At 37.5% G+C, this 22,908-nt stretch overlaps 4 protein-coding genes and 1 non-coding gene across 20 annotated transcripts; 3 read left to right on the forward strand and 2 right to left on the reverse strand.

The window, feature by feature from the left end:
* The first annotated feature begins 384 nt into the window (after positions 1–384).
* On the forward strand, positions 385–10,483 carry LOC140790077 (sulfate transporter 4.1, chloroplastic-like). 2 transcript variants are annotated; one of them, XM_073139993.1, is made up of 17 exons: positions 385–763; positions 1,609–1,657; positions 1,760–1,961; positions 2,462–2,630; positions 3,973–4,038; positions 4,149–4,256; positions 4,622–4,729; positions 4,818–4,883; positions 5,008–5,068; positions 5,201–5,328; positions 5,515–5,556; positions 6,509–6,625; positions 7,629–7,680; positions 8,380–8,518; positions 8,663–8,748; positions 9,860–9,936; positions 10,006–10,483. In XM_073139993.1, the coding sequence occupies exons 1-17, from the start codon at positions 473–475 to the stop codon at positions 10,276–10,278; spliced, it is 2,034 nt and encodes a 677-aa protein (XP_072996094.1). In that variant the 5' UTR covers positions 385–472; the 3' UTR covers positions 10,279–10,483. The 2 variants fall into 2 exon arrangements, with proteins under 2 accessions (XP_072996094.1, XP_072996095.1); XM_073139994.1 differs by lacking the exon at positions 1,609–1,657 and having other exon boundaries at positions 546–763.
* A 368-nt stretch (positions 10,484–10,851) lies between these two features.
* On the reverse strand, positions 10,852–13,932 carry LOC140790078 (actin-7-like). 2 transcript variants are annotated; one of them, XM_073139996.1, is made up of 5 exons: positions 13,557–13,932; positions 12,536–12,606; positions 12,045–12,438; positions 11,350–11,963; positions 10,852–11,252 (listed from the first exon to the last, which is right to left on the reverse strand). In XM_073139996.1, the coding sequence occupies exons 2-5, from the start codon at positions 12,593–12,595 to the stop codon at positions 11,187–11,189; spliced, it is 1,134 nt and encodes a 377-aa protein (XP_072996097.1). In that variant the 5' UTR covers positions 12,596–12,606; positions 13,557–13,932; the 3' UTR covers positions 10,852–11,186. The 2 variants fall into 2 exon arrangements, with proteins under 2 accessions (XP_072996097.1, XP_072996098.1); XM_073139997.1 differs by having other exon boundaries at positions 12,536–12,614; positions 13,557–13,867.
* Positions 13,933–14,939: 1,007 nt separating this feature from the next.
* On the reverse strand, positions 14,940–15,094 carry LOC140791598 (U12 minor spliceosomal RNA). Its single transcript, XR_012109606.1, has one exon. It is a non-coding gene; the product is annotated as a U12 minor spliceosomal RNA (small nuclear RNA).
* A 9-nt stretch (positions 15,095–15,103) lies between these two features.
* On the forward strand, positions 15,104–20,907 carry LOC140790980 (DNA repair protein RAD51 homolog 4). 14 transcript variants are annotated; one of them, XR_012109501.1, is made up of 9 exons: positions 15,119–15,384; positions 16,046–16,161; positions 16,281–16,362; positions 16,513–16,647; positions 16,823–16,936; positions 17,022–17,112; positions 18,621–19,097; positions 19,233–19,382; positions 20,290–20,659. XR_012109501.1 is itself a non-coding variant. In XM_073141311.1 (9 exons), the coding sequence occupies exons 1-9, from the start codon at positions 15,202–15,204 to the stop codon at positions 19,923–19,925; spliced, it is 957 nt and encodes a 318-aa protein (XP_072997412.1). In that variant the 5' UTR covers positions 15,193–15,201; the 3' UTR covers positions 19,926–20,167. The 14 variants fall into 14 exon arrangements, 8 of the variants coding, with proteins under 8 accessions (XP_072997417.1, XP_072997416.1, XP_072997412.1 ...); XR_012109500.1 differs by having other exon boundaries at positions 15,121–15,384; positions 18,621–18,791; positions 20,290–20,907; XR_012109502.1 differs by lacking the exon at positions 20,290–20,659 and adding an exon at positions 19,911–20,167 and having other exon boundaries at positions 15,121–15,384; positions 18,621–18,791.
* A 793-nt stretch (positions 20,908–21,700) lies between these two features.
* LOC140790981 (uncharacterized) lies at positions 21,701–22,612 on the forward strand. Its single transcript, XM_073141319.1, has 3 exons — positions 21,701–21,869; positions 21,958–22,063; positions 22,179–22,612. Exons 1-3 carry the CDS (start codon positions 21,834–21,836, stop codon positions 22,325–22,327), a joined length of 291 nt encoding a protein of 96 aa, XP_072997420.1. The 5' UTR covers positions 21,701–21,833; the 3' UTR covers positions 22,328–22,612.
* Positions 22,613–22,908: the final 296 nt, after the last annotated feature.

The following is a 22,908-nucleotide window of genomic DNA, read 5'->3' on the forward strand; positions in this document are numbered from 1 at the left end:
GGATCTGACGTCCAAAGGAAGCCAAAAAACGATTCCTTTTCTATGCACCAGGATGACTCATTCACCAAGATCCCATTTAATCCACATGCAATATTATCCCGGGAACCCGTCCAGGTGCATCCATTCATTGGTGTCTACAATTTCAGAACGTTTTCTGTTTACAATAAGGAAAATGTCTGAGGGTTTTGCTAGATTCCCAATTATATTATTCATAACTATGATAAGGTGGCTAATATTAGGTAGCCAACGTTTGCAATTTTACCTTCAATAAAATTGTAGACCTTTGGCAGCAATGTGAAATATAAATTATCGCGTCATCTAAGAAATTTTAATTGTGAATAACATTGGTGAGGATTTTCCTGGGTACTCCTAGTATTACTTAAGATAGCTTAGCCGTCCGGGATTAGTTATTCCACGGCCACGCTGTTGGTCGTATTAGCGTCGTGATTCGGGGATTGAAAGAAACGGCGAAATGAAGAGGTTGTCATACGCCTCGTCGAGCACAACCGACATGGCCTCCGTCGCCGGCGTAAGCCGGACGGTGAGGGTGATACCTCTTCAGCAGCCGTCGCCGTCGTCAACTCCGCCGCCATCGACGCCCCTCTCGGCGAGGTGGGCTGCTAGGCTCCGGAGCATGGCCGCGATCGAGTGGGTTGAGCTCTTCCTTCCTTGCTTCCGATGGATGCGAACGTACCGGTGGAGGGAGTACCTCCAAGCCGATCTCATGGCCGGCATCACCGTCGGCGTCATGCTCGTCCCTCAGGTGCTCCTCCCATATCTTCCCATGCTCTCTTGATTTGATTCGACGAAGTTTTGCCTCAAACAAATCGGAGCTAGGGTTTCTTAAAGAGCATCGATTTGTCTGGATTGTCCAAAAGTTGTCCAAGTACTTTTTGCTCTATTAGTTGAGAACTTGATCTATGTAATTTAGGAAGTGATAGTAGTACAAACTAGTTTGCTGTGAGGAATAAATGGAAAGAGTTGGGACTCTTTAGATACTAAGTTTGATTACAAGTTTATTGGAGTCTGCATTGATCGAATTCCCAATTTAGAGAAAAAGAAAAGAAAAGAGATATTAAACCAGTCCCTAGTTTTGCAACTTCTTAGGCTGGTTCTTGTTGCTTAAATTTTTACAGCAAAAAATCTCTATTTTTCTGCTACTTTGTAGAGTTGATCCTTTTGTTTTGATTTTGTAATAGATTAGAGTTTCATTGTTTGCTTCATTGTTTACTTTAGCCTAAATATTACTCTTTATGGCTTAATGCATTGGGAGTAATTTTCAGAAGTTGCAAGCCGAGAGAGTTATTCTATATCATACTAATCCAGATGGATCATTATTATTAAAATCAAACTATGGAATCAATGCTATATAGTTGCACTCCATCTTTTTTATGCCGTACACCACAGTACTGATTTAGTAATTTTCCAAAAAATTAGGAACTGGAAATGAGAACATTAAAGAACTGTGGCATTGAGGGAATAGCAATTATAGATATTCTTTAATAGTTTAATTTACTTGGAGATGTCCGATATAAATCTTGGTTGAAGTAAATGCTGGACTCGTAAAGCTTTGGGATTTTTGATTGCTTATTTATATGAAATTGTTAGGCAATGTCATACGCAAAGTTAGCAGGGCTTCATCCGATATATGGGCTTTGTGAGTATCAATATTTTATTCTGTTAGTCTTGTATTAATTCTTCTGCTAGTGTAACTTAACCCTTTTTGTGTTGGTTCTCTTCTTTTGTTCTTGTTTATCAGATTCAGGTTTTGTTCCAATATTTATGTATGCTATTTTTGGGTCGTCACGCCAATTAGCAATTGGTCCAGTGGCACTGGTTTCTCTCTTGGTGTCAAATGTCCTTGGTTCTATCGTTGATTCTTCTGATGAGTTGTATACGGAGCTTGCGATACTACTGGCACTTATGGTTGGAGTATTGGAATGCCTCATGGGTTTGTTAAGGTACCAAACTGTATTTACTTTTGATCCTCTTAATCATTGTTATATCTATCTAATCCTTCATGCAATGAATCTTGCAAGCATAAGTTCAATGGGGTAACTATTTCCAAGTATAGCATTGGAATCTTTTTAGCAGAGAACTTCCCTGTTGGAACTAAATTTGTTCAAACTTCAAAGAGAAATATTTTGTTTCAAGAATATCAAATTTCAATCAGATTCTTCTAGGATGTAGTTTCATTGTAGGGCATGAACATTTTTGGAATGAATATTGAACAAATATTCTGTTTTAATGTGGAAATAATCTCTTATCTGCTATGATTGTGGTATAAAGTAATTATAGTATTGAACAACTTTTATTTCATTCTTTATAGTCCTCATTTGACATGGATATCATTTTCATTAAAGAATCTTGTACGAAGCTAATAACTGTCTCTGAAACAGTAATTTATTGCATTTTAAGAACTTAAGTTTGTCTAATCTTTTCTCTGTCCTTCATACTCCAGGCTTGGGTGGCTGATCCGTTTCATTAGCCATTCTGTAATATCTGGATTCACTACTGCATCAGCTATTGTAATTGGCTTATCTCAAGTGAAATACTTCTTGGGATACAAGATAGAAAGAAGCAGCAAAATTATACCACTCATCAAAAGCATCATTGCTGGAATTGATAAGGTATGCTTCTCATATCCTGTTGATTAGTTTATCTTCTTTTTTTCTGCTCATATATTATTTTTCTACTTTCAATTTTGGTAAGAAATTCATTATTCTATTTTTCATGTTAAGATGTGCAAATTTGGGCATATGGTAACTCACAAATGACTGATTAATCTGGCCAATATATTATAATTTCTTCTTTAATGCCTCTACATATTGCTAAGGAATGAAAAAAAAAATTATAATGCGTCCAGTGACAAGGCTCCTGCCTATGCAATATCAACGGAGGAGAGATATATGTAACTTTACCCTCATTTCTGAGGAGTTTTATGCAAAAATTGTGAAAATATAATGTTTATTAATTCAATTGTTCCTTATAAATTTATTTTTTCCTCCACAGCTATCTTGCAGCATAAGCAGATGTACTGTTGGCAAACTTTTTGAAGTGCTTGAATAAAGTTCTCATTTTATCTAATTATAGAATTTTTTAAAGCTTTTTAATTATATCACTTTCACATTTCTTTACTAAATTAGTACTTCTATTATATATTCTTCGTAATGGTGCCTAGCCATTTATAAGTGCCTGAAGTCTATTGTGCTTTTGTCTGGTTATTTATCATGTAAACCACTAAACTTTAGGCTCTTTTAGAAGTTGATAATATTTATGCTTCTCATGAATATCACGCTTTTGCTCCTTAAGAAACCTTCAGTTGCCACATTTCTAAATTTTGACAAAAATAATATGAGATGGAGTTACATTATTTGTCACATAACAGTGGGGGTGCAAGGACAGAAACACTGTGAAGACTACCTTGGTCGGAAATACAACTTCTTCAACTTCCATCTTATGACTGCCTTGTTAAAGATTTCAATGTCATACCTCTTTGACTTCTTAGGTCCACCTAGACACTAAATTTTAGATGAAAATCTTATTCTGATTCATGAGGGTGAGCCTGAAGTAATTAAAATGAGCTCTTATCTGTCATAATTTAAATGCGCAGAATATCTTATATTGCATACTTTTGGTAGGTACTTTTCCTGTTTACAGCTTTATGCCATCATTTTGTTATTGACCAGAGAATTTATTCTTTGATGGCAAACACTTTATCTAAGTATTTTTTTGATCTATTAGTTGGTGTGTTTCACATCTGTTAGTGTGTTCAAAACTTTAAGAAAGAAACATCTTTTATGTGGATACTCTGTTTTGCTCATACTTACTGGATGGTTGTTATATTTCTTACTTGTAAGCATGTTTATTTGGGTCCATATTCTTTTCTTAAATTTCGTATCCATTTGGTATAATTGAATCCTTATGATGACTTTCACTTCACTAACCTTAGGCAGCAGTTCTCTTTTGTAGTTCTCCTGGCCCCCATTTGTGATGGGATCTACCTTTCTTGCAATTCTTCTTCTGATGAAGCACTTGGTAGGAATTATGTTTCAATTCCTCATGAATAAACTTTCATTTGTCCAATCTGGAGATGATGATTAACATAATTAAATTCTCAGCTATTATTCATGCTTAAAATGTTGTAGGGGAAATCAAGAAAGAGATTGCATTACCTAAGAGCTGCAGGGCCCCTTACAGCAGTCGTACTGGGAACAATATTTGTGAAAGTATTTCATCCATCTTCAATTTCAGTGGTGAGATGTGAACCCATTTGAAGTAAACATTCAGAATTACTAGATTGTTTCAGTTGTGATATTATTGTGGATTTATACTTGGTATGCACAATCTAGTACATTCAGGTTTGTAGTCACTTGGCGCAGCTCACAATCGTGATGCCTTACTACTCCCATATATACCCAATACCAAGGTTGTCCTGTTTTCCCTTGATCTGACAGTAATGTTCTGAGTGAGAGTAGCTGATGACAAACCAACTTGATCCCACAACAAAAATAGTTGCCATTTATTAGTTATGGAATTTATTACACTGCGCCATTTTGTCAAATGGCAAATTCAAGAGTGTGCCACTGACACAATTACCTAACCTTTTGTTATTGTTCAGGTAGGTGAAATACCCCAAGGCCTGCCAAAGTTCTCCATTCCTCGAGGATTTCAACATGTGAAATCTCTCATTCCAACTGCAGCACTTATTACTGGAGTGGCCATATTAGTATGAACTTTTCAGTCAAGGTGATATAACTAAAATTTTACTTTTCACATCAGGTAACACCTTTTTTTTGTTTCTTTTTGGCATATAGGAATCCGTGGGAATTGCTAAAGCCTTGGCGGCAAAGCATGGATATGAATTAGACTCAAATCAAGAGGTAATTATCTGAAAACTTTATAGCACATATACTGCACATTCATGTCAAATAAGACATGTTCAAGTTGCTTGCTCATTTGACAGAAACTATATCATCTGAAAATCTCGTGCCCATTCCATTGTAGTTATTCGGTCTGGGTGTAGCAAATATATGTGGTTCATTCTTCTCATCATATCCCACTACTGGTAAGATACTAACACATATTTATGAAAACAATCTTCCAACTTTCTAATTCTTTGCATTTTCAGATAAATATACTTAAACTTAGGTTTCAGGCTGCAAATTCAGTGAGATGGTATTCTGCTATTTATATGCAGGTTCCTTTTCCAGGTCAGCTGTAAATCATGAGAGTGGCGCACAAACAGGATTATCAGGAATCACAATGGGCATCATCATGTGTTGTGCTCTTTTATTTATGACACCATTATTTACTGACATACCTCAGGTACAGCTTTCCCATATTAAATGTCTTTGTTCATAAAAGTATGGGCTATCTTTGGCTTTTGAGATTTTGAAATTTTAAAATGTCTTCATTTTGCTTGTTCTTCTGTTTAACTCCTAAGATCCTTTTCTTACTGTCTATGACAATCATGACTCTTGTTGAGTGTTGACATATTTTCTTCTGTTTTAGTGTGCGTTGGCTGCAATCGTGATTTCTGCTGTCATAGGCCTGGTAAGAATATCTGAGGCATCCAGCCCAATTCTTCTATATGAATTATCTGATATGTCAAATGCATTATCCTAGCCAACTAGATCTGTATCACATTTTCTATGAAAAAAAACTTTATCACATTTAGTAGGTGTAATTTTCGTGCCCCCCCAAAAGGTAATAAATACAGTTTAACACTTTATTTAATTCTTCAATTTTCATTCTGACCTTGATTACCAGGTTTTAGATTGGATAAAGAATTAGATGACCTATAGTTTAGCTGTCTTCCATTGGCTTGCAGAATTTTAATCTATCATGTGGTATCCTCTAAATCCGTGCATGGACTAGTAGATATTACCTGTTGTTAGTGAAATAGCTCATAATGGTCCATACCAGGTCACGCTACAATTATGACCCTTAACAATCTTACCTGTTTGGTTGCAGTGAATTCTTAAGAACATCATATTTTAATGATCATATGAGTATTGTCTTGTTTAGAGATGCAGATGAGTATATTACTGTTTCCATGATGTACTGTTTTATCAATTTAATCTTTACTGACACATAAAGGCCTGATATAGGTAGATTCAGAACTCGAGATCCTCTCATCTTGCATATGGGAAACCCCATTTTAACATATTAACAATATCTAAAGCCTGAATATACCTGCTAATTTTAATGCACTCTAACAAAAGGAGGTCCCACCATTAACCTGCTACTGTGTCGAGGACTAGATATGCTTGAACTGGTATTCATTGCATATCCAACTAAAGAGAGTCGTCATAGAGCTCGACAAGCCAGCTAGAGACTAAGGACACAAAAATTTTAAGGAAATATATCTGCTGAAGTTGTTAATGAACATATTAAGTCTTCTTCCTGTACTATATAAAGCTTTTGTTTTTCAAGACACTAGTCTTGGCATTCTCAAAAGAAGTTTTTAACTTTAACTGATTTCTCAAGTATGTTTGTGATTTAGGTGGATTATGAGGAAGCATTGTTTCTGTGGAGTGTTGATAAGAGAGATTTCCTTCTTTGGACAATCACTTTCCTTACAACCTTAATCTTTGGTATTGAGATCGGTGTTCTTGTTGGGGTAAGGTTTAAATTTGTCTCTATTCTTCCAATATATTACTCAATTAGACTGCAATATTTCTTTCTATGAACTGCGGTGACACTACATTACATGGCTTAGCCACAGCCCAAATAAAAATTGTATTAATCCAAATCCAGGGGTAGAACAAATAATTGAAAAAGAAATTGAAGGTAAATAGAAAAATACTTCTTCATTGTGCTGTTATGTTGGTTGATGCTATCTGCATTTGTAGGCCCCTTCTTTTACAACAAATACTAGTCTGACGTATGGAGGAGAAACTTCTTCACAGGAAGAAGCTAATCTCTCACAGTTCAAATGAGACAACCAGCCAGATTGTTCACCATGGAAGATCCATTTATATATTCATCCCACACTAGGATTACAGGCCGCATTAGAGCTTCAAATCATCACTACCTAAGTGAACCTACCAAGGAAATATGCAAACACCTAATAGGTAGATATCAACCTCGTGGCATTATAAACCAAATGATTATCTAGTCATGTGTCATCTTGAACTTACATTTCAAACCTTTCTTGGACAGTGTATTTTGTAGTACTGGAGCTTAAATCACATAGAAGTATCATCACTTTATTAGCTAGTAATTTTCCATAGTTCTCATTTCACATTTGAATACTTGTGTTGAGTAATTATTGTATATTTGCTCATGTTGCAATGGAATTGCATTAAATTCTTAAAAGTAGTCCCACAACATAAAGTGCTCTTTTAATTGATAATATAATTGGTTTGTTTCTGTCAATTATTTTTAGTTTTTATTTCCTAGTTCCTACCTCCTCTCCTTTTCCAAACTATTTTATGATTGAAACATATGTAGCTGTTATGCATGCTTGCCTGCTTGATCTAGGTTGATTGTTAATTCCTTGGACTATGCCTTATCCAAAAATTAAAGTCACATGTTTCTAATGAATATCGTCCTTTATCCTAATGGCATCTCACTGGTGGTAACATAATATTATTATTAGAATGAACTTTTTTATTTTGTAGGTTGGGGTCTCACTAGCATTTGTCATCCATGAATCAGCAAATCCACATATAGGTGAGCATACAACTCGGGATGTATTTTCCTACAACTCTAGTGGTGCATGCAGCAGTATGTACCAGTGATCATCTGCATAACTGTGGATCCAATTTTAATTGTCATATCAATGTCTAACTTACTTTTTCTTCTTCTTAATTTATTTAATATCATCATTAATGATCATGTTATTCGGTAACTTGATTGTGCTTTGTAGACTGTTGGCCTTGTTAGAGCTTAGAACTCACAAGCTCTAATGAGTTGGTCGGGCTTGGAATAAGACCAGGTCCTCTTATTCATCTTCCTTTCCCTCCAAATCCCACCTCTCTGGTACTCTCCCCTTGTTCTTCTCCGAAGCTAAGGGTAGTAATTTCACCAGAAAGAGGCTGCCTAAATCAAGATGACTTGGGTGTCTATGCATGGCCTTATGAAGAAACCGATACTTTGCAGCCTTAAAAGTTTCTATTGAAATTTCATAGAACTTATTTGTTAGTTAAGTAATTGTCCTTATACTAGCTTGTCGAAGTATATAGGTTCTTAACCTGACCTTAAAAAGATTGGATTACAAAATATCAGACAATTGCTGTACTTGCGTCTTTTTTAACTATATAATAATATCATATGGATGTTAGCTAGGCTCTCTGTTTTGAAGTTCTAATGCATAAATATAATAATATCTTGATCTTTTGCTAGTTACTCTGTTTATGCCTTTTGTTTCAGCTGTTCTGGGACGTCTTCCTGGAACTACTGTATACAGGAACATTTGGCAGTATCCTGAAGCATATACATATAGTGGAATAGTTGTTGTTCGGGTTGATGCACCAATCTACTTTGCAAACATAAGTTACATTAAAGACAGGTGAAGCTTAAGCTATTTCAGGTTCCATAGAGTTGAAAATCGCTATGCCATAGTAGCTGAATTTAAGAGCTTTATCATCTCATAGTCGTTCTTCTAAATATTTAATTGCAGTTTAGTATTGTTATTCTTTCCTATTTATGTCAGGCTACGTGAATATGAACTCAATCTCTCAACCACAAACCGTGGGCCAGATGTTGGAAGGATTTATTTTGTGATAATCGAGATGTCACGTAAGTCTTCCATCTTTTTATATTACAACTTGATCTTATAGAACAAAGACTTGCCTGCCGTGGATGTCACTTGGGCTTTATTTTCTTTGCCCATCTGGTTAGTTATGTCAGTCCAAATTTCTATCAACTATCTAGATGAGGATTTTGCAACTAATATTGGCAACTTCTATCTAGTACATGGTATAGTGTTTATAGTACATACAACGGTACGCTAAAACAGATAGCCTATAAATAGATCAGAAAGTCTTCATCAGGCATACGCATCCTCTTAAATAAATTATATGGTTTTTAAATCATCGTTAATTATCTAATTAGAGTTATATATATATAAAGCTTACAAATACATATGAAACTGAAACAACTCTGTAGGTGATTTATCATTATTAGTTTATTACCAATTCCTTTGTATTTGAATATATTGCATGGCACGCACACAAGCAAACTTGTATGGCTGGTGGTCAACCTTCTAGGGAAACACTTGAGTGCTGATACTTTTCAGCAAATGATGGAACGAGAACAGGAAGGCGGAAGCTATATGCTTTGGTGAAATTATGGAAGTAATAATGGAAGTTGTAACTCAAGGTCTTAACTGTTGTTCAGTAACCCTCCACTGAAGGAAATTGGATGTTGCATAATGCAAATATCTCAGTAAATTTTTATATAACTAAGGATTAAATATATTTTACTATTTTATATTTATGCCTAAAATTATTTTACACCTATATATTTTAAAAAGTCTTAAATCAGCTTCTGTACTTATGATTAAAGCGAAATTATTAATTTTTCTATCAAATTTTAGTAAACACTGACAATTTTGATCATTTAGCTGTATTATCTTAAAAACTAATTTAGATCATTGTCTTCGTCACTCTAAGGCATATAGAAACCAAAGACCCAAAAAGCAAAAATATTATACAAAATGACTATCAAGAGACAGAACCTATGTCACAGATTTGTATGAAAAACATTGATTCTGATTCTCTAAATAGTTTGAAAAGTGTACTAGGCTGAATATTTTTTTTTTTAAGATTGCTTCTGAAATCCCTAAGTTTGGGATTTATTAGTCAGTTTGATCTACAACACAAAGCCCTAACTCCATACAATTTTTCAGCTGTTACATACATAGACTCTAGCGCAGTTCAAGCTCTCAAGGACTTGCATCAGGAGTACAAAGCACGCCGGATCCAGGTTGTGTTCCTTCAATGGCCCATAATATTGCAAACTGGCAGCATTATCCTAATTTCTGATTCATCGCAGATTGCAGTAGCCAACCCAAATCGGCAAGTTCATCTATTGCTCTCGACGTCTGGTCTTATAGACCTGATTGGCAAGGAATGGTGTTTCGTGAGAGTGCATGATGCCGTACAGGTTTGCCTTCAGCATGTGCAGAAATTGAATGGTCAGACGCCACCCACGGCAGAGCAGACGCCAAAGAGACAGATAAGTTTTTCGCAGAGCCTGTGGAAGCAGGACGCTCGAGAAGATTCTGCTCCAGAAGCAGAACCACTGTTGCGCCAAGATGATGTTTAAGTACCAAATATATATATATATATATATATATATATTTTTTTTTTTTCTCCAGCGTGATATTTGTTGGAATTATATATGCAGCAACTGCAATTCAGGTTCTATCTCGTCCTTGTTATGGGTACGGTAATTCTTATCGAGATGGCTTCCCATCTATTATATTGTATCTTCCTCATGCATATAAATATCATTCTTTGCTGTAACGATATGCTTCTTGTCTGGAGAACTATTCTGTAATTTTTAGAACTAGGAATACTCCACCTCATTTCCTGGTCGCAGGGATCAGTCTGAGTAGCTGGACAATCAAAAGCATCACAATTTTTGCAACTTCTAGACTATGGGGGGCATACGTATCCATGGGAAAATTATTTATCTCGGTATTTCAATTCAAAAGATGTCACATCTGCAACTGTTGGTTCGAAGGTAAAGACTGTCACCGTTTAGTTGCTGTATCCTGCTTGAAACTAGATGTGATCCACTTAAATTAATCAAACAATAACCAGAAGGGTAACAGACACGCATTAACCAGAAGGGTGATAAAAATAAGGCCATCACCAGAGGACAGGCTAAGATCCGTTTCCGCAAAGTTTTAGACTTACAATAATAATCCCGTACAATAATTTAAGTACACATCAAATGGACATCATGTCACAATTTGCAAACTGAGAAGTTCAATAACCAAGCAGTAGACGTGAAAAAACCGTCACTGAAGACTCTGAAAACCCTAATGCAACGAAATCTCAAAACATCATCTAACAGGAAGAAAAAAAAAGGTTATTACCAACCCAGAGTACATAGGCATCTCAAGGGGAAATCTGACATCTTCAGCAAACCGACTTTCAACCAAACTGAGACTACAGCGATACAAATAAACTGCATGATAGAGGGAGAATAATATACCACTTGAAAGCTCAGAAGCATTTCCGGTGGACGATGGATGGACCAGATTCATCATACTCTCCCTTGGAGATCCACATCTGCAAGTCCAATACATGCAACAGCTAGTCAAAACCAAGATAATATTGTTCGAAATATCGGCCAAGAAAGAATGTGAATTTGCAAAAAATGTATCACCTGTTGGAAAGTACTGAGGGAAGCGAGGATGGAACCACCAATCCAGACACTGTATTTCCTTTCAGGTGGGGCGACCACCTTAATCTTCATGCTGCTGGGGGCAAGCGCTGTTATTTCCTTGCTCATACGATCAGCAATACCGGGGAACATCGTTGAACCACCACTCAGAACGATGTTACCATAGAGATCTTTCCTGATATCAACGTCACACTTCATAATGGAGTTGTATGTTGTCTCATGAATTCCAGCAGCTTCCATGCCAATCAATGATGGTTGGAAGAGGACCTCTGGGCACCTGAATCTCTCAGCTCCAATTGTAATAACTTGCCCGTCAGGGAGTTCATAGCTTTTCTCAACAGCAGAACTGGTCTTGGCAGTCTCAAGCTCTTGCTCAAAATCCAGGGCAACATAGGCAAGCTTCTCCTTTATGTCCCTTACAATTTCCCGTTCAGCAGTTGTGGTGAAGGAATAGCCTCTTTCTGTAAGGATCTTCATTAGGGAATCCGTGAGATCACGACCAGCAAGATCCAAACGAAGGATGGCATGAGGTAGGGCATATCCTTCATAAATAGGAACAGTGTGGCTCACACCATCACCAGAATCAAGCACAATACCTGCACATTAACAAGAGAACTTCAGTTGGACAAATTAAGATGATCACTACATTAAGTAAAAGAACGGTAGCTGAAACTTACCAGTTGTACGACCACTAGCATAGAGGGAAAGAACTGCCTGAATTGCAACATACATAGCAGGCACATTGAAAGTCTCAAACATGATCTGGGTCATTTTTTCTCTGTTTGCCTTTGGGTTGAGGGGGGCCTCAGTGAGGAGCACAGGGTGTTCCTCTGGAGCAACACGAAGCTCATTGTAGAAAGTGTGATGCCAGATTTTTTCCATGTCATCCCAGTTACTAACAATTCCATGCTCGATAGGATATTTGAGAGTGAGGATACCTCTCTTTGACTGGGCTTCATCACCAACATAAGCATCCTTTTGGCCCATGCCGACCATAACACCCGTGTGGCGAGGTCGGCCTACAATGCTGGGGAACACAGCCCTAGGTGCATCATCACCAGCAAATCCAGCCTATTTGACACAGCCAACATAAAGATGCACATTAATTGAGAGTTATACAAGAAAAGCTTGGTTAAGAAATAAAATTGATCAAGAATGATGCACTAACCTTGACCATTCCAGTTCCATTGTCGCAAACAAGGGGCTGGATATCCTCACCGTCGGCCATTTCTTATGGATCTGAAGCACTGAGGTGAATAAGATTATGCAACTTTCAACCAGCTCATTAATTCATCTTAAGTTTCATATTTTCTATGTCTAGTTAGTCATAGCTACGGGACTTTGAAAGAAGAGTACTGAAAGATATGCATTGGTATCATTTTCCAACAAATAATTGACAATGGCTATGGAGTATATGATCTTCATAAACAAGCTAACTGATGCAGTGAGATTATGACTTGATATTCTTAATGGACGAAGCCCAGGCAAAACAGGCTTTAACAAACTACTTAATAGACAATCCTTGTTGTATCAAAAGATAAAGTGTAGTGCCAAATCTCCCAAAGACCAAATATAAACTGAGAATGAAATGCTAGTACATTAGCTTGAAGTTTCCAGTATCAAGTTCTCCAGTTCTAGAGATAAGCTAACGAAACTACGAAAGGGAGTTGTCACGGATCAACCCAAGGCAACACGGGAATAGAGTAAACAAATCATACTTCTCAAAAGACGCAACATCAAATTAAACTCTAAAATTAGAAGATTCGATCACGGATCACTTACTTTTCCGCTAGTTTACATTCTTCACGGGGAAAAAATTTAACGCACGAACAAAAGAAGGAATGATTCAGGCCTTAGGAATACAGATCTTACAATAAGAACATCAGATTACTTCCATCACGCCTCAAAACAAGCCCTACATCTTAGTTCAGCACCGATCCCGGGGGAAGCAGAGAGTTAACGCACGAAAAGCGGATCACTCGATCAAATCTCTATTAACACAGCTTAAAACTCGCAGATCGAGCCCTAACAACCCAAGATCTAGAGATCAAGCCTACGATTGTTTAAAAGATGCCATCACCGCATCCCCAACTCACATACTACTAGATCGGAGCAGAAAACATCGAAATCGATCAGATCCACGAAGGGAGCGAGCAGATCTACTTGAGAAAATAGACGATTTCGGTTACCTCGATCGAAAGAAGAGATCAACGCGCGAGTTCGTCCTCCCTTGCCGAGAGCTTAGAAGGGGAAAAGCAAGCGAGCGCTTTCGCCGAAACCGAGAAATGGCGAGGAAGCGATGGGAGTGATGCGTCTCTTTATACGGTGAGAGAGCGAGTGGAGATCGAAGATTGATCAGAGAATATTGGAGGGCTTCATCACCGTCCAAATTTAAATAGCTTTGATTCGACTAAACCAGCTCAGTGATTGACGTCGATTACTAGGATTTTGTATACACACAGCAAAGGTAAGAGTCTAATATTTCTAAAATAATGATATTAATCGGCCCATATCTACATTTGGAAGTTTTTAAGCCTTGCAAAATAGAACCTCATGTAAGGTTATAAAAGAGTCAAACTAAAAATTTGATAAATATCATTTTTAATAGAAATATTATGTCTACTGAGACTTAGTGCTCACTGCTCAGTTAGAGCCCAAATAATTCAAAAACAAAAGACGCATGTCACAAATCTGGATTATCTAATTCTATAATTGCACATGCTAAATGTTCGACCAAATAAAGATCTTTTTCCAAACACAAGAAGGTCAAACTTCGTTACATTTTTAAATATCATAATAGTAAGAATTACTTTAAATAAGGGGAAATTTGTTCATGATTTGCGAGTTATCTTTATTATATTTAGAGATGATTATCAAGCGGGCCTAGCTCTGTTCAGACCGAGTCGACGGGGCTGAGCACTATATTCGTTAGAATAAGTTCAGACCGAACTAGAATAGTCTATTGCCGATCGACCCTTGGTCTAGCTCCACCTCCTTCCTCTCCTGCTCCAGCTTCTTCTTCCTCTCCTTCAATACTCCAAAAGAACCTGTCAACCTCTCGGTGAGGTAATTCCAGCCGGTGATCATAAACTTCTGATGGAGCCACATCCAATCGTTCGGCTCTATTATTGGAAATCTAATAGTATTACAGTAATCAATGTTTATAGATAAAATAATTAGATTAATATAATTGCAATTAAAAAATAGGCATGGGCCAATAGATGGGGGGGCAATAGGTGGGCTTTCGAATCGGGTTTTCAAGTCTGGCCGATGAGCGAGCTTCTTAGCTGGGCCGGAAGGGTAAATTGTTGGCTCGTCCCTCAATCATAAATGTTCATTTAGTTAAATTTAAATAAGAAGGATTATTAGGACAAAATATCACAATTACCTTTAATCCTCTTAAAAAAGTTACTGTTCTTTACTTGAAAGAATATTTAATAGTTATAAAATTTTTTGCTACAAAGTTAATATTTAAATCCGAGTAAACGTAAACAACCAATTATATTATTAATCGATTACAAGCATTAATTGAGTTTTATAAAATATAAAATTGGGATTAAATATTGGTGGTTGGGAGGCCCGCTCAAACGAGTCCTGCAAAGTAAGCAGTGTCAGCGTTTGGCCAGCCTATAACCCCTCCATAAATTCATGCGCATAGCTTTTGATTCAGCGCGGCGAGCAGCTCCCACCGCCCGCTTTGTTTTCCTTACTCATTAGTTTAAGGCAAGTTCTATGGCTGCATCCTAGTGCCCTTATAAAGGAGCGATGCCGCTTCACATCTTTCTCTCCAGCCGATGTGGGACTAATAGAACACACACACGCACGGCACGTGACATGACATGGATAACAACTTGGTCCAAACCCGATGTAATTAGGTCCGCGCTAATCCACCAAACCAAGAACCAAATTAGGTTTTGCTCCTCACCGAGCCCTCGCCGCCGTTCCCGCGATTCAGACAGCTCGGTGGAGCTCATGATGGAAGACGACGAGCTCTCCACTGGCAAAGAGGGGGTTAAGGTTTCTCTACTGTCTACTCTCGCCTCTGTCATTCCGTATCTGATTTCAGTTTGATACTCACTTCACCCTTGGACCAAGAGTAGACAGGAATGTTGAATATTAGATCCGTATAAATGTGTGCCTCTGTTAGTTGGCAGGTAAAATACACACTTTTGTGGTAGTTCGCGGATTTAGTTGCTCTCTGCCTCATTATTGCAAACACTTGGTGGCGTGGTATGTGATATTGTGATGCATATTGTATCTCTGGAGGTATCTCTGGAGGACTGATCCTATGCTGCAGGAGCTTAATTGCAACCAAAAGATAATTTTACCTACTAACTTGCATTATAGACTTACAAAGTCCATCTCTCTTTCACTTTTCCTTTCCGAGGAATCGGATGCCAATTCTGGTAGATTGACCTTCCGGCTAACCGTCAATTCTTTATGGAACTACCTCATCGTGAGTTGTACTCTGACTAACCATTTATTTAAAGGGAAGCTTGAAGAAGATGATGATGATGCATTGATGTCCACATGCTTGTTTGTTTTCTTGTCTACTTTTTGGATACCGGAGCCAGAGTTGAATGGCTTATCCTTTTGCCTACTTGTGTTTTCATTTTCATTTTTATTTCTATTTATATGGATGCACCGCACATCCAACTAACTTGTGAAGTAACGATAGGAGTTCACTCAAGCTGTAACAGTGATGGACAATTGGCATCAGCGGTGGTTGACGGGTGTTGAATTGCTCCAGGATATTAATGAGAATAAGCATCTTCTTCCCACTGGATTTGAAGGGTACCTTGAATGTAATTTGTTCCCTCAAGTGGAACATCAATGCAATAATAGCTTATATCGCAGTTGGTTGCATTTGCTCAAAGAACACGGTTTATTCTTATAGCTTCTTGATCTATCAGGCTTGATAGACTTCTTGGAGGTGGATTGCGTCAGGGTCAGTTGACAGAAATAGCTGGGCCATCATCTTCTGGTAAAACACAAGTAAGAATGGCCATAACTTTGACTCCATGAACTCTACATGTTTTTGCAAATTCATATAAGTGCCTCTTGGCCTTCATTTTTTCCAGCTAATATAGATTGGGCATTATTCACTATTTTTTTAACTTATTGTCTATCTTATGTGGAATGCAGGTTTGCTTATATTCTGCTTCACACATTGCAGACAAGCATTTAGGTGTTGTTATGTTCTTGGATACTTGTAATTCCTTTTCCCCAAATCGCATCGCATGCATTGTTAATCAACTTCCTACCTCCTTGGTTAAAGATGTAAAGTCCTCTTTGCCCAGCCTATATTCTTTCCCAATATGCTAGGCATATTGTAAGAATATTTCTATGTTACTTTTAATTTTGTGAATCACATGAAAAATGTTGAGATGATCCACTACTTTTAGTTACCTATCATTTTTCTTTTTGTAGTTGATTTATTTATTTTTACTTCTAGGCAAAAGAAAGAAGGCTTAAGAGAATCATGAGCAGCATACTATGTCAGTCAATATTTGACATATTCGCTCTTTTGGATGTACTACATCAACTAGAATTAACCTTGAAACATAAGGTTTTTATTCAACAAAAGTGGTTAATTGTACTTCTATAGATCTTTATTTTGTGTGCCTCTCTGAGTTTTTATTTTAATTGTGCAGGTAAATATTGGAGGTGGTAAGATATGCCTCCTTATTATCGACTCAATCTCATCTCTAATAGGCCCGACGCTTGGAGGGAAGAGTTCAGAAGGTAGATACCTCTCTGCGCTAATTGTAAAATCTTTTTAGGTAAAAACCTTTTGTCTGTCAGCCGTACTTATCTAAGCTGATAATTATGTGGGTAAATACTGATTAGTGAGCTTGCATGGTTTTGGGGTGGTATGATGAAGTCAAAGACTGCTGCTTTGAAGTTTTAATGTCAAGTCAAGGGACTAAATTTCATGGATCCCTATTCCTTACTCTTTCATTGCAGGAACTTGTAGCTCTTGATATCTCATCCATCAGGGAAAATGAAAGATATCTAAATGGTGCTTTCTTTCAAAAAGATGCATAAGTGGTATCTGGTGCATCTTCATAAGGTAGTCTAGTCAAGGCCAGTGCCATGTTTAATATGATTAATTTGATTCTCAATGTAACCTGACTAACATATGCCCCAATGTTGTCACAAGCGACCACCTAAGCCCCTAGATGACCTATTGACCCACCTGGGTTCTTTTGAGTATAGGCACTTACGCCCCACATGCAATTCAGGCAATAACATTATTATGTTCGGCATTTTGTGTTATAATACCCATTAAATGTTTCACAAGAAACTCAAAAGATCCCATATCTTTATGCTATCCAAGTTTAATCAATTATAATGTTATAAACAATGAAGATACACCTTATGTTATTCCAAAATAGGTACTTCCATTATGTGAGGAGCACCTATCCAAATTACAGCAGTTGGGAGTGGGAAATGTTGCTTTTAGAGGTTTATAGATTATGAATCTCCTATCTTTTCATAAGCATCTTGTGTGAGATTAAGGTATCCGTAGATTCTTGATTATAGTAGATAAAATTAGTCATAACAGTTATACTTTCATGAGAATGCCTACGTTGGAATGATGTAAGTAACAATACCAGTATAGGCATAAATGGACTTATGAGCATTTTCAACTTTTGGGCAGCTACTTAGATTCATAGGCATTTCCTTGGAACTCTAAGAAGTTGGTCGCCTAAAGTTTCCTATGTGTTTTGACAACATGGTGCAGACCTAATATGCACAAATTCCAATTCCAATTCCATGCTTTTATCTTCAAACATGAATTTTGTCAGGTCGGAATTTGTTAGAAGTTGAGCCTGGTTTTGCAGGTGGTGAATTGATTTAGTTGGTTATTCACTATTTGTCAAATAGCCTTTGTTCTCATTGAAATGTTCTATGAGGGCGCGACACTTGCTCGAATGCAAAATTTTAGAACATGGTGGGATTGCAGAAGAGTTGTTCCTGTAGCAATTTACAGCAACACAAACTATTTGAAGGCAAAATTTTTAGCATTTGTTTCATCTGCCCCTTTAGATAAATTATGAAAATCGCAAGAATAAAAAGGGGAGGAATGGCAAGATTGGTGGATGTTCAAATTCAAATATTGTATATTCATATATATATATATATATGTCTAAAGTTCTTCGCTTTTTGTTACGACGAGACAAGTGCTTTGCAGCATTGCATGTGAATTTCAATTAATCTCCTCTATGTTTACTTGAACGAAACCACAGGACGGTTCTTGATGGTGTCTGTTGGAATTATTTTAAAGAGATTAGCGAATGACTACAATCTATCTGTCCTGGTAAGTTAGTAGAAGTGCAGAATTTGAAGCCTGATACAGCATGAATGCTTGCTTTTTCTGCTGCATATTATTCCAACATTCTGCAGAAGTTCCCTATTAGGTACACAACTGTTCAGTTAAAAAAAATGATTTTACTAAATAGTATTCTGATTCCTACAGCTTCCAAATAAAGTTCATTGAAATGCATATGGTTTCTAGCAGAAGTTTGCTTTGTAAGTTTCATTACTTGAAGGAAATGTTGATTCTCTATGTATCATAAAGAATACACTGATAAGTCAGCTTAGCCTTATTCATAAATCATAATTAACCTAAAAGAGGTTCCTCATTGGATCATGTTGGCAAATCACTGTGGGTCCCTGAGGTCTTACTGCTATTGAAAGTTCCAAGAGTGAGCAACAAGCAGAAGGTTTTCTTTTTCTCCACACCACATCATTGGTCACACATTTTTTCTGTTTAAGATCTTCTGCAGCTTCCTACTTAGTTATACCTGGAACAGCACTAAATCAATCAGTAATGTCTATGAATTCTGTTGTCTACTCAGGTGACCAATCATATGGTCAGTGGAGAGGGAGGATTGCTAAAGCCTGCTCTTGGTGAGAGTTGGAAGACTATTCCACATATACGCCTAGTTATTTCTCGTGACCAGGGGAGCAATTTTTGTACAGCAACCATACTAAAGCACACATTAATGGTACTTCTTTACAGCCGTCAGTTCGAATTAACCACTAACATGACATTCTTTAACCTAACAAAGAAGGATAAACAAAGCACCATATGAATGCAGTCATTCACAGTTGTATGTATATCTTCTTACATTCTGTCATGGCATTGGCATCACATCACTTGTGACTGAGTTCTGATTTCCACTCAATGCAATGCAGATGCTGTAGTACTGTTGTTACATATCATTAGTTGTCGCTTAAGAATTAAGGAGCTATTATGAAATGCTTACGGCTATAGAATGGTACTAAACAACTGTTCCTGGGGCTGAATTAAAAAACAGATTTGGAGGTTATTCAGTAATTTACATAGTGAAGTCATTTATACCTCCATAAAGTACAGTATGTTTTGTACCCACAATTTATGTATTATTATCATAGATTCTAACTTTCTTTAGGCTTTTGTACACCTGGTTGTTGTTTCACTTCAAACAATCCTCTAACTTTCACAAGATCTTGGTGTTTATTGCTTCTCTAAGTTCTAAATTATTTGCTTGCAGCTGGAATATTCCTAAATGACATCTGCATTCCTTGTTTGAACATTCCAATATGGTGTTGAGCACTGTCACGTCAACTTAAATGACAGTTCATCACGTGTAGCTTTATTATGTGGTCAGGGCTGGTCAATCCATCTAGATGACTATCACAATCGATGAGTATATGGCTAAAGATCAACCATATGTAACAATGCTTATGGAGCTTGTTCAACCGATGACTTATCTCTTGGGAGATGTGACAATCTTTTATCAAGAAAATGGTCATTTTAATTGCATGCAGAAAAGATATAAGACAATACATATGTATTGATGGAATAAAGCAGTTTTTACGCCTGTCTGTTACTTCCGATCCAAATTTTTGATGCCATCTTCTTTATCACAGGCTTCTGGTCATACCTCGAAGATTGTGATCCACAATTGAGACTGCCGAAGAGCTGATATGGGTAAAATGAGGAAGGCTGAAGCAAAGACAGCGGATGATCTGGGTTGGTGCATATATCACGCGACGAGGAAATATCTCATGCAAGATCGCTAGCTGGTCCCTTTATTTTTTGTTTGAAAACATGGCCCTTTTGCTTCTGTAGCTGTTGTTTTTTCAGTTGGCAGGGGCCACATGTCATGGAATCTCCTTGTAAAGGGTTTTGAAGGACAATAATCCGCTATGGGCCAGTGATACAGGTTTGTAGGAATTCTTGTCTTTAGATTACTGTACCAGATCTTATGGATGCAAAGCGTAGTGCACAAAACAAAAACCTTGGAGAGAGTATTTTCCAGCAAAGCTGAATGCCAGCTGAGGATCCTTTGGCATTGTCTCCAGGTGGGGCATATTCTTTTTTGTTTTCAATGGATATTTTATTCTTTTTGTTATCCAAGGTGGTCAACTATTGGCCAGTAGATTGCAGCAGCCCAATTCGAACCTGCCATGTAAGGTGAGAGTATTAGTGATTGATACTGATACTTTTGCAATGCTTCACATGAAAAACTTGGAAATCTTCTGTCACAGCACAAGGAAAATAGTGTGGAATGTGGTCCTTTATTTCTGACATGATAATGTTACGGCAGTCAGGTGACTCAGCCTCTCAGTGTCTGCTGCTTAATCACCAAGCTGTCCAAATTGGACACAGTGAAGTCTCTCTGCAGTAGTCCAGTCTTTTTGAGAGTTTTAATCTTATGAGCTCACTTTCTTAAAACTTTTAGATGGAATGGTTAATATTATATGTTACCAAGAATTAGCAAGTCTTTATGACCTATACATCAAATATTATTCTCGAAATTTCGAGACAAATTGCAGGGTCACAATAGCAGCCAAAGTATAGTGATGGATTGAGAAAGACTTGGTAACGATCCATCACAGTGCTATTTTGTTTGCTATTTTACTAGATGGCTTGCAGGCTGTACCGTAATTCTTTACCTTGTGATTCTTATGTGCTGAAGAGTGAAGACAATAGAACTCGTGATTGCATCAATTTTCATGGGGGAGTTGAGCTTAGATCCAATTCCTTGTCCTTTTAGCAAAGGGAATGTTCTTTTTTTTTTTCTCTTTCTTATTTGTCTTTTAGGGGAGTTAAAATATTAGCTTTCTATTGCTGTGATTTAAACTCCGTAATCTTCATACAACTCGAAAGTCGAGGGAGGGCAAGGGACGGCAACTCATTGGCACGTGTGGTCACCCCGTCGGTCTTCTCGTACGCAACAACGTGGCAGGAGGGTCCACGTGTTACGTGAAAGCAAGTGGGCGGCGTGTCCTGCATGTGAGTCGTCAAATCTCCTCCCATCTCCCCTCCTCCAATCATCTCTCGTCCTCCATGTGATCCCCCTATCCCCCACCTGCCACGTTTACTTCTTAGCTCTCCTCCCTCCTTATATATTCCTCCCCTCCCCTCCCCTTAGTTACTTTCTATCGTTCGTAAGATAGTTTTTGGCTACATGGGTGACTCCTCATCAGCTTCCTACATCCGAATGGTATTATTAACTCCATCTTAATTAACCATTTTTGTTGATGCTTACTATCTATATGTTGGTTTAGATATTTATATTTGTTAATAATTAGGTGCAACACCTGATCGAGAAGTGCTTGCTCTTCCACATGGACAAAGAAGAGTGCATGGAAGCCTTAGACAAGCATGCTAATATCAAGCCTGTCATCACTTCCACTGGTAGCTTGCTTCTCTGCTTATTGTTTCGTTTCTCTTAAGATGCATGTAGTTAGTATAGTAACATGCATGGTTATTCTGGTGGCTAATTAGTGTTATATGCTTGTGGTATGATTAGTGTGGAGGGAGTTGGAGAAGGAGAACAAAGAGTTCTTCGAATCGTACACGAGGGAGAGAGAAGAAAGAATCTCGGAGATGGAGACAATGCAGCGGATCCAGAAGATGCTCTCCGAGGCGGCTTCTAGAGATTCGGATCAGGAGGATTAGATCGCACCCGTCCATTCTCCCAACCTTAAAAAGTGATCTTCTAAAGTTACTGTAATTTTCTGCCGCATGGGAGGGGCAGAGAGGTAATTGTACGAGGGGGAGGTCGGTGGGATCTTTTGGAGTGCGTTGGATTTTGACGGGGGGCGGTTCTTCTACGTACAAGTGGCATGGACGACTTGCATGTAATTTACGTGTAAACTCGTGATGCTATTCGTGAACGGACACGTGGCGGCCTATGAGTCCGGTCGTTCTTGTAATAGTGAACAACTTGCTCACACTTTTCTAGTTGGCTCTTTTTGATGAGCGAGACGTCTACGGTGTTTGCTAACCGATAAAAACGTGCAAGCGGGAAATGCAGAAAAACATACGACTTCAGGGGGTAAATTGCGAAAAAAATAAATAAAAGAGAAAAAATTACAAAGAAATAAGAATATTTCCACTCCTAACTTATGTTTTAAGAACTATAATTATATTCTGCATAAACTTTATAAATCTTTTTTTTTATTTAGAGGTCCATTAAATTACTCTTTTTTTTAGCTCAAGAGAGTATATATAAATAGTTTTAAATTAAAAAAATATAT

The sequence above is a fragment of the Typha latifolia genome, chromosome 6, assembly GCF_019914945.1.
Source record: "Typha latifolia isolate L0001 chromosome 6, TyphaL0001v2, whole genome shotgun sequence".
Lineage (NCBI taxonomy): Eukaryota > Viridiplantae > Streptophyta > Magnoliopsida > Poales > Typhaceae > Typha > Typha latifolia.